Source organism: Amphiprion ocellaris, chromosome 12 (genome assembly GCF_022539595.1).
Source record: "Amphiprion ocellaris isolate individual 3 ecotype Okinawa chromosome 12, ASM2253959v1, whole genome shotgun sequence".
NCBI lineage: Eukaryota > Metazoa > Chordata > Actinopteri > Pomacentridae > Amphiprion > Amphiprion ocellaris.
In genome coordinates this window covers 29,537,900-29,548,825 of record NC_072777.1, presented here as the reverse complement: position 1 = coordinate 29,548,825, position 10,926 = coordinate 29,537,900, and the positions used below count along the sequence as shown (strand labels likewise).

At 42.3% G+C, this 10,926-nt stretch overlaps 1 protein-coding gene across 1 annotated transcript; it reads right to left on the bottom strand.

Moving 5' to 3' along the window:
* Positions 1–686: 686 nt before the first annotated feature.
* Positions 687–2,176, bottom strand: LOC111573799 (thyroxine 5-deiodinase-like). Its single transcript, XM_023278122.3, has one exon. The coding sequence runs from the start codon at positions 2,065–2,067 to the stop codon at positions 1,261–1,263; it is 807 nt and encodes a 268-aa protein (XP_023133890.1). The 5' UTR covers positions 2,068–2,176; the 3' UTR covers positions 687–1,260.
* Between the last annotated feature and the right edge of the window lie 8,750 nt (positions 2,177–10,926).

The following is a 10,926-nucleotide window of genomic DNA, read 5'->3' as shown; positions in this document are numbered from 1 at the left end:
GAACCGGACAGTTAATCGATTAATCCATAGAAATAGCAACAGATGAAACAAGGATGAAAATAGCCATTAACTGCAGCCATAAATATCTGAACTGGTGAGGAGGGTAATTTCTATTCCTATATATCATCAAGCCTCTGTGAAATTTTCTGTCCTTTTCGTTCCATCATCATAGAACAATTTCATAATCAGTTGTGATTGAATGAATAGACCTTCTTCTGTGGAGCTGCAGCCTAAAAATAACCTGACTTCTCCCCCCACCACCATCACCAACACCCCCCCCCACCCCACCCCCCCAAACACACACAAAAACTGTCTTTTTTTTAACCAGATTGAATGACTGTGGTTCACAGATCGGCCACTTGGGCAGATCATGCAGTGGATCATTAGATTAATGTTGAATTTAAAGCAGAAAATGAGCAAAAAACACAATGATAAGGACTCGTGGGGATCTATTGCAGCTGTGAATAATCAATCAATCAGGAAACATCCTGTACGAGAAGCAGCTATGACGTCATCACACAGCTGAGATTTTAACATCTGTGATTGTGCCTCTTTGTTGTCGATAAAGAACATTTCTGAAGGGGGGAAAACAGCATAAAAATGAGGAAATTACGCACAGGATGACCAAAAGGAAGAACTTTAAGGTGTTTGTATTTTTTTTAAGAGTCAAAAGAAGGCTATCGAGGTGTGATCGTACATTTTATTCATTAAAAACATTTGTTCAATTACATTGTTTCCAACATTACATCGTTTTGGCAATCGATCATGAGAGGAAGGCATCCTGCTAACATGGACCCGCCGCCGGTGTCAGGAACATCAGTGTCGGTTCTCTGGTTGCGCCGTTTAAAAACCGAACTTCACGGAGACACCGGAGAGAGATATCAGCCGGAACGCACACACACACGTCCACTGATCCACACACACACTCACAAACACGCACACTGGTATTGTAGAAAAATAGTGATCACCACTTGAATCCAGCTTCAACTGATTCAAGACTTTTCCATACAAAAAAAAATAAAGGGGGGAGAAATAAATGAAGGGAATCGCTGTGAGCGATCAATTAAGGTCAAGACAAGCACAATGTAACAGCCTTGAGGCTTCAACATGACTTTCAAAAGGAGTCCTGAATATCAAAGGAAAAAAATCAAACAAACAGAATGTGCCCATGTGTGAACATCTGATAGCAGCATCGGAATATTTTGCACTGTGGGTTAGACACTTAAGCAGAATGAGCAGCAGCAGGCAGTTCAGCATCAACTACACATGGAGCACCGCTGTTTGGGAATTCACCAGATCGTTCCTGTATTGCTCCAGCCAGTTTCTGAGCTCAGAGATCCGGTACCCCTCCGGGCCCCGGCCCCCCTGGTACACCACCCTCTCATCCCTCACGATGTAAAGTCTCTCAAAGTAGGCTCCGTACGCGGCGTTGGACGAGTTGTCCATATTATCCACCACCACGTTGCCGCCCGGCACCTCGCTGAGCATCAGCTGAGCGGCTCTCAGTCTGTCCTCCAAGCAGCGGTGCTTGGGGATCTGGAACGGAGCGTCCGAGCTCACCCAGCCGTCCGACGGATGCGCCTCCTCGATATATACAACTAAAAAGTCCGCAATGTCCGCGTACTGACTCACGACGCGCTGAAACGCCGCCAGACGCGTCATGAATGGCGGTCAGGAGCAGCTGCCAAAGTTCAGAATGAGCGGTCTCTTCCCTTTCATACGGTCCAGGATCCGGACCTGCCTGCGCTCCTGGACCAGAACCACCTCGGTGTTGGGCGCAGCGTGGCCAAGGTGCGCGGATTTGAGAAAGTCCAGTTTCTGGCCGTACCACACGGCCCGGAGCGACTCCAAGGTGAACATCTTGTTGGAGTCGGAGACGCACACCGGCGGGTCGTCCGAGCCGTCCTGCCTCTCTCCCATTTTCAGCAGCACTTTTTTCCGAATGCACAAGAAATCCAGGAGCCACAGCATGACGGCGGCCAGCAGGAACCGGGGCAGCAGCATCAGGCTCAGGGCTGCGTGCTTCAGCGCCCTCGCCATTTGGACTCCGCCGGTGTCGTCCATCATCTCTTCCCTCCTGCCGATAGGACGAGACTGAGCCGGCGAGAGAGGCAACTAGTATTTAGTCACCTTTAGCCATTGGAGAAAACTATCTGACGCACACAGGCGCTCTTTTTATAGGTAGGCAACAACATTTGAATAATGGAAAAAAAAAAAAAAGAACACAACACGCCTCCGGTACCCGCACCGCCCACTCACATGGTGGGGATTACCTCCCGTCAACTCCGGGCTTCAAAGATCCAGAGACAGAGGAGGGGGAGCCCGCAGCAGCCCGGAGAAGAGCGTATTCATGTGCGCACAGGACGTGACACTTCATTTCTCTTTATTTACAGTGTCGCGGGACACTCGCAGCGCTTCCAGTCGGCCCATTTTTACGCACGGTTGGTTTTGGGAAAGTCGCTAAAAAACATTTGGACTTGGTCGTGCCGGTGAACTCGGCTCCGGTCCCTGCGCTCGGTGCAGGCGTCCGCGCAGCCACTGGAAGGCGCTGGACTCATACGAACTGAACACGATGTACCGGCTGGATGAGTCATTCACTGATCAGCCAGGGCCCCTGAGCACCTTGTGAGGAACAGAAGGCAGAATAAACCTGCTCCCACCAGTTTCAGACCTGAAACACATCCAGTACGGGCTGATGAAGTTTCTCAAATCACGGTTTTTATGAAGAAATCAAAACATTCAGGGGTTTTAGTTCCTGTTTTGTGTATTTATTCTCACACTTTTAACTATTTTTACACAAAAATGGCTGAATTATAAATGTGTTGTACAGGTGAAAATTAGAATAAGGTTTTGGAAACCTCATGTACAGAGAGGTGACAAATTAAAGGAAAACCCATGACATAGTACTTTTCTTCCAAAAAATACTCCTTAATGTGAGGCTTTGCTGGTCGACATGCAGAGGATTATTGAACAAAATTCAGTTGCATTGAAATTTAGTGACTGTGAAGGCCATTGTATATGATTTACATCAGAGTATGATTTTTTTTTAGGGAAAATATTGAAAATACCTACAGATGGGTGACAAAGGGAAAAACCATCATAAAGTGTGTCATTTAGATGTTTGGATACTATGTGTAGGCAGAGCAGTTTACAGATTCCTTTACACAGACTCCAAGTCTTTGTAACTCAATTAAATAGCATTATTCCAGAAGCTATTCCTTTATTTGAGGTTTTGACGGTGAAAGAGGTGACCGATGCTGAACAAAATCTCTATTACCTGTTTAGCTGGGTTGAGATCTGGTGACTGTCAAGGCCATAGCATATTAGTCATATCAGAGCAGAGGTTTTTAAGTAAAATATTGAAAATATGAGCAAATGGGTGATGAATTAAAGGAAAAACCAGCATAAAGTGTTTCAGTGAGGTGCTTGGACACCATTTGCAGCCAGAACAGCTTCACTGCTGCTTGATGTTGATTCCTCCAAGTCCATATAACTCAACCAAACAGTATTCTTCAAAAGGATTTTCCCTTATTTTGGGTTTCGATCGTACGAATACTGAGTGCTCTCAAATAAAATCTCAATTAGGTGTCTAGTTGGGTTGAGATCTGGTAACTGTTAAGGCCACAACATATGATTCACCTCAGAGTACGATTTTTTTGAAGTAAAATATTGAAAATAGGCACAGATTGGTGACAAATTAAAGGAAAAACCAACATAAAGTGCCTAAGTAATGGCTCGGACACCATGTGACAGAAGACCAGCTTCAGCACTCCTTTGTATTAATCCTCCGGGACTCTGGAACCCTATTGAACACTGTTTTTGCGGAAGATTTTCCTTTATTTGAGGTTTTGATGGTAGAATAGCAGAGCACTGTTGACTAAAATCTCTGATGTGTTCAGCTGGGTTGAAATCTGGTGACTGTGAAGGCCACAACATATTAATCACATTTTATGGTGGTGGTGGTGAAGCGCACTGTCTGACATGTTGGTCAAAAATCTTCCATAGCAGTGATGTGAGTCTCATAATTTTCAGCAAACCGTTCAGCGACCCCTTGTGCCTTTTGGATGGAAACATTTGGTTGTTTTCCCCTAAAGGAACTTGCAAGCTGTTTATAAGAGGCCCGAACATTTGTGTGTGTTCTGACTGCAAGAACTGCCCCTGTAGAACCTCTTTCAGGGCTGTTTTTTGGGTGAGAATGACGGAAAAAAAGAGCTTTGCGAGTGTCAGTATTGATTGGCTAAACTGGGAGAGGACAAATGCTATTTGGTTACACTTTGAAAGAATTACATTTTTTGGCCTTTTCAATGTCTGTTTACCAATCCTTTGTTCCACACTCCATTCCAGTAGGTGGCGGTAATGCACCTTAAGGTAGTTTGTCAACTGCCAAAAAACCTAAAAGAAGAAGATGTCCTTCTCCAGAGTAACATGCAATCAACAACATAAAATTCTCTTTATATGCAAACAAAACAAACCATTGCTCTATTTCCTATATAAGTTACACTCAGTAACTGCAGGTTGTCTTTGTTTTGGTGCACTCAGAGTTAACATTATGGTTAAAACTGCTGAATCCTACAAGTAAGTGTTAAAAGAACAGCTGGAAGCACAAATTACAAAACTTTGTATCAATCTGCAGTTACAATTACCAGCATAATGTGGGATCATCTCACTGTAGGGGACAAGGGTTGAGGATTTTCCTTTAATTTGTCACCCCTCTGTAGTTTTTAGTCATATTTAATGCCAAATTTGCCTCAAATGTCTGATCATTTTAAATTCTGGCCTTTCACATTCAGTTTTATCTCATCATCTGGATTTCTCTTCTTTTATGTCGTAAATAAAGGTTACATAAAATGTTGCATCACTGCGTTACTATTTTCAAGTTCATCCTCCCAGCAAACACCAACAAACATAACGATCAGATCTTAACCTCGACCCCGGTGCAGCAAATCACCTTGAAACTTTCCACCTCGTCTGAGGCGTTGACACGAAGGCATCCATGTGACTGCTTGGATCTGTTGTCTGTGATGCTGTAACAATGCCAGCATGTGTCCGACTGTCTTTTCTGTCCCCCTTCTTCTGCGTGAGTCTCTGCTGCCTCTTTATTTCCCTCCCAGCCCTCATGTGGATCGTCTCCCTTGTGTGTTGTGTGTCATCCAGCTCCTCTGACAGGAGACGGAAATATACAATCCCTAGTAGAAACTGCCATGTTACAATAGACATTTTAATTTTTAATAAGCAGTAGTTTCACAGCCGCTTTTATCAAAGAGATGAAGACAATAATGGAGTCACTGAATGACGCTGATGCAAAAATAAGCATCTCAGTAAGGTTAGCAAAATGCAAAGATGGAGGGGGTAATGATTTATATAAGTGAGGACCAGAATTATTGTTATTTTTTACCACTTTGGAGAAAGAACTGCTGTCTTATGCACAAACAATGACTGGGTCACGCCTGTAGAAACACCATAAACAGACTGCATTCAAAAAAGTAACTCCAAGTTATTTTCTATGGTATATAAAATAATTTCAAGCTGCTAGGTGAACTAAAGACAAACTCCTGTTTCAAAAACTGAGTAATCTTTAATTCATTGCAAAGTGGGGAAGTTTCTTTTATTTCCTTTAGTTGGAAAATGCAATAAAAACCAATTTCCGCTACTTGTTTACTTTATGCTTTGTAGAGTAAAATCTCTTAAGTTCTATTAAATAAACTTTTCTTTTCTCATTAGCTGTAATTAGATAAATTTGTCTGTTTCCTGTTTAACTTAAAATCACGATTTCAGTTATTGACAAAATAAAATTAAACCATTCAAAAACATTGTTAGCATATTTATACTTGCAGTGATCAGCCATTTCATTAGAACTACTGAGCGCTGCTGGGAAACCTTTGGTCCTAGTGTTCATGTGGGTGTTATTGTGACAAGTACAACCCAACTAAAGGCCAATTTATGCTTTCCGCAAAGCAGACAGTGGAATATATTCATACTACAATCAGTTCATGTTGATCTACTACACTGATGGTTGCATTAAACACAGAAAAACATATGAGGCTCCTGAAGTTGTAGTACAGTATCAGTGATTATTTCTGATATACGGCGAGCACAGTGGGTAGACATAGCGTGGGATTTCTGGAGAATTTAAAACTTCTTACTGTGTCTGACTTTCTCAGTTGAGAGCACTTACAAATTGAAACACATCCAATCTAGTCCTGCAGCAACAAATCCAGCTGCAATTCTTTTAGCAATGAATTACAAATATGTGAATAATCTAGTGGTGTGGAGATGACAACTCCCATCCACCGGGTCCTCAGGTGGTGGATAGAGGAATGGCCCTCGGATGTGAAGGTTAGCTGCGAATAGCAATCCCGGACCAAATCGCGGGCTGCCATTTGGCAAGGCATAATACCCGCCTGTCACCCGTACAGGGTTACGTGAAGAGCCATTCGGGAATGGTGATAGTATTTGTGGGTGATCATCAATAGACAGCTGTTTCAGTCACTGATGCCTTTTTGTTAAGCGGACAAACTGTCAAAAGTCAACGGTTAGGAAACGGTTGGCAAGTCGTCACAGTATTTCTGCTGCTAGAAATTCATGACGAATTCAGATTACAGCTCCACGGTTGAAGCCCGTACTACTCAGTCCCTAGATGGTTATGATAAAGTCCCAACAACTTCTATTGAAGAAGACACTCCAAATCCTTTTGGACGGGTATCTTCTGATGTCAGAAGCATGAAGGGACTCTCCCGACCAAAGAGACCCTATTTCATTGGTACGTTATGGAATCCTGATACTATCAAAAGGGCTGGCAGGCCTAGCACAACATTAAGGAAGGTGCTACAAGAAGAACTTGGTCTGGAAGCCAAAGAACTTTTGATTCCAATGCTGGACAGAGGGAGTTGAATGAAGAACTTTATTAATGTCAAAGATTCCGTCGGATGCAGTTGACTGACTGACTGCATAATGAAGAATCTTGCCGTGCAGCCTCTCGCCATAACAAACATTTGATTTCAGTCACCAAGGTTGCAGCATGGGCAATCTGCATGGTCATAAATTTGAATGGACCTTTGCTGACCTGGTATATTGTTCTCTTATGCATTGCATTTGCTTTTCTATGTGCTATCCTGTTCTCTTTCCCCTTCACCCTCACCCCAACCAGTTGAGGTAGATGTCTGCCCTCCCAGTGCCTGGTTCTTCCAGCGGTTTCTTCTTGGTGAAGGGGAGTTTTTACTTGCTGCTGTTGCCAAGCAATGCTCAAAAGGAATCCAAAGCAAATTTTACTTACTATTTGAAGAGCCCTAAGAAGACATATTTTAAGAATTGGTGCTATATATAAAACTGAGTTGAATTAAATGGAACTTGTAAGGAAGATGGAATTTACATGACAAATACCCTTGTGGATACGCAGATGGAAAAAGCATGGATTGGCCTTTAAAAATGTTGCAGACCAAGCTCACCCATCAATGGCTTTTCCACAGCAGGACAGGGCACTAAGCCCTGAAAAAATGCTTATGAACAGCTCGAGGAACTTAACAAAGAGCTCAAGGCCTGACCTCACAGATCCAAATATGACCAAGGATCCACGGAATGCATTGGTATAAACCCTATCCATATAGATTTCAACTAGCAAACCACAGAAACCAAAAGATCTGCTGCTAACATATGGGACACCCACAGAGGTCCCATACCCACATATCAGAGTTGTTTTGGGACCTTTATTGTATTATATCAAGCAGGTGGTTTTAATGCTGTAGCTGCCCTGTGTATGTTGCATTAAGGTTAACATTCCTTTTTGCACAGACTAAAAAACTTACAGAGCCCCTGAAAGACCACGGCAAGGATTTCTTTAAAGGATTAGCCTACTTTTCCCTCATGATATACTTTACATTCCTCCTGATCTACATAAACTGTTATTGTTCCAGTTCACTTATGACATACTGCCGCTTTACTGAAGCTCTCTACAGATCCTTCAGAGAAGAGAGATGGTGTGACACTTTACGTGCCCATTATTCATCCTAAAAGGCCGGCCTGCGACAGCATCCAGCTGCTGGTCTTGTGCCCAGCTGCCTGGCTGTGATGGGTGAATCTGTGGCTGGATGTGGTTATTGATTGGACTTGGGCTGCTGCTGCAGTTCAATCTGCGGTGCTGTGGATGTGTCCAGCTGTCACTGTTGGAGGGTGCAGTGCTTCTATGACAGATGTGTTAGCAACACACCGCAGGAGTTCAGGAATACAACGTTCCAGCCGGCTCAACTATCGCTGCACACAGGCAGCAGTCAGTGTTCCACCCATTAAAAATGAATGTGTCACGGCCACAATGTGACGATCTAAGCACAACAGTGGCTCCGGTCACAGTGACAGATGTGTTATCAACACTCTGCAGCCGTAATCACAGATACACTGAGTCTCAGAGAGAGCTGAACCCGATCCTTTAGGTTACTTTCTAAAAGCATGGACTTATGAGGCCTGCCTGAGCAGCCACAGCTGAAAGCGTACAGACTGTTACTGTACCAGCAGCGATCTACTACATTATACATGATACTGTATCATAGTACAGCTCGGCTTTTCTCTGTGGGTCAGAAGAAATGTGGACATCATCGTGAGAAAAGGAATAAATAGCCCAGAAAAACAGCTGTGTCCTTTTAAAATGTGTCTCAGAAGAACCAGGCAGTGAATTCTGTGGCCAAAAATAATATAATTTAACTATGATAAAATCTCTCTTATGCTAAGCATGGTTCTTATAGTGACAAGCAACATTACTGGGTTTACTGTGACTGTGAGAATTCCAGAAAAAGGTGCTTGACAGATAAATCTCGCCACAATAACTTTGAAAAAATAAAACAATAAGACACAACCTGTTAGTCAGTGAGCTTTTTAACATGTCAGTGGGTTTATATTGCTACCTTTGGACAGAGCCAGGCTTGGTGTTTACAGTCTTTATGCAAAGCTAAGCTAACCAGCTGCATGCAATAGACCGCTTGCCTCATATATAAAGGAGAAGCACGGGAATGGTAAAGAATTCATCTGCCAAACTGTTGAAATATTCCCTTATAAAGTGAAATTTGTTGCAGAAAATTGATCACTGTTCTCCACGGTCTCTAAAATATTCCTTATGTTTTCATATGCATACAAAATTACCACAAGCCAACATGCCGAGGAGAGTTGTAACAGTATGTAGGTCAGAGTTGAACCAGGAAGTCGGTGCGTTAACGGCTTTTTTTTCCCCTGCACATAAATTTAGCTTTCACACCGGAGGTTAGTCTGAAACTCGTCTCGTTGTTTCTTTGACATTTCCTCACTGGTATGAGCACATGTGAACTTCTGCAAGGTCAGAATTCCCAAACTTCCCCCTTGAGGTCTTTCGAACATGTTTCCATTATCACTTGTTCTTTAATAAGCGCTGCATTGTCAGTTTGTCACTCGGCACCTCTTAGTTTCAGTTGCTCTTTTAGCACAGAAAGGTCATGTGAATTGTCTTCTTAGTTGACCTGTAGCTTGATAAGATAAAATAATCCCGAATTAATCCCACAGTGGTGAAATCTGCAGCATTATAGTAGCAAAGAAGGAATAAAATATGCACAAAATATATATAAATGCAAATATAGATGAAATGGGCTGCACACGTTGCACATAGGAAATATTGCTATTGCTCAATTCTTCTACGTGCAGGAAATATTTAAAAAGCAAAAGTCCTATTATTATTGCACAGAGTTCTTCTACATTCTCAAAAACATTGATATAACACGAATTGTATGATTTGTAGAAAAATGTTGATATTGCACGGATCTATCCATCTATCTATCTGTCTGTATATCTATCTGTATATCTGTCTACCTGTATATCTGTATATCTATCTATCTATCTAAATGCAATATGTAGTGCAAAAACTGTTCTGCATGTGGAAAAAATTACCATATTTTACTGTGCATGTTTTATCTTTTTATGGCTGTTATTTATCTGGGGATGCAGTTTGTTCTTGTGTGCTATTAGTCAGTCATGCCAGGATTGGACTTTATACTCTACTATACTTCCTTTTTTTTTGGCAACAACACAACTTTATCTGTTTCTAAATTCTTTCACTTTCTGTGTGGAGCTTCTCCTCCTTTGTAGCCCACATTATGAACACCTTGTGAGTCTCAAGACATTTTCCAGTCCCATTTAAATCTGCCACTACCAACACTGGACGTCTAAGGCAGAAAAAAAACAAAAAACTGCAGACTTGAGTATTTTCTTCCCTTCCTTTCTAAGGCGGTGCTGTTTTTAGCCGACTCTGCTCACTACATTTGACACAGAGAAGCAGGTCATCCTCTGCGCTCTTACAGGATTCAGAAGAACAAATCTTTTGGGGGAACGAACTGAACTGAATCATGATCTACAAATTTCTCATTTCAGCTGAGCTCAGTTGAACATGTAGGGAGAGATTTGAGTCTTTGATTCTTTCAGAGAAAGATTCCCTGTGAGAAAACATGATTTGTCATGATTTCTTAGAGTCTTGTCTGCAATATAAAGACAACTACGGATCATTTTACTGTAAGGTGCATGTTTAGTGATAGTAAATGTGATCCCTGATTGATGGTTCAAATTGCCAAAATCTGGTCCATTAAGATCAGGAATAAGGCTGAACAGTTTGCAGTTAAAAAGTCAGCATAAAGCAACATTTACAGAGTATAATGGGACACTTCTCGTCAAAGTTTGACAGGTCCCAAACAGAAGCTCATTAATAATGCTCATCCTGTAGAGATGAAACTCTGAGGTACACACTTCTTTACAGGAACACATGTAACCAACCATTTCAGGCCTCAGCTTTGCTGTTGCTCGCTCGGGGAGCTGCATACCCCATGACGTCCAACATTCTCTGAGCCATGGGGAGTTCTATTCAACGTTGTAGCCTGTGTAGCAGCCTGCTCCCTTTTATTCATATGTATGAAGAAGTCCCCT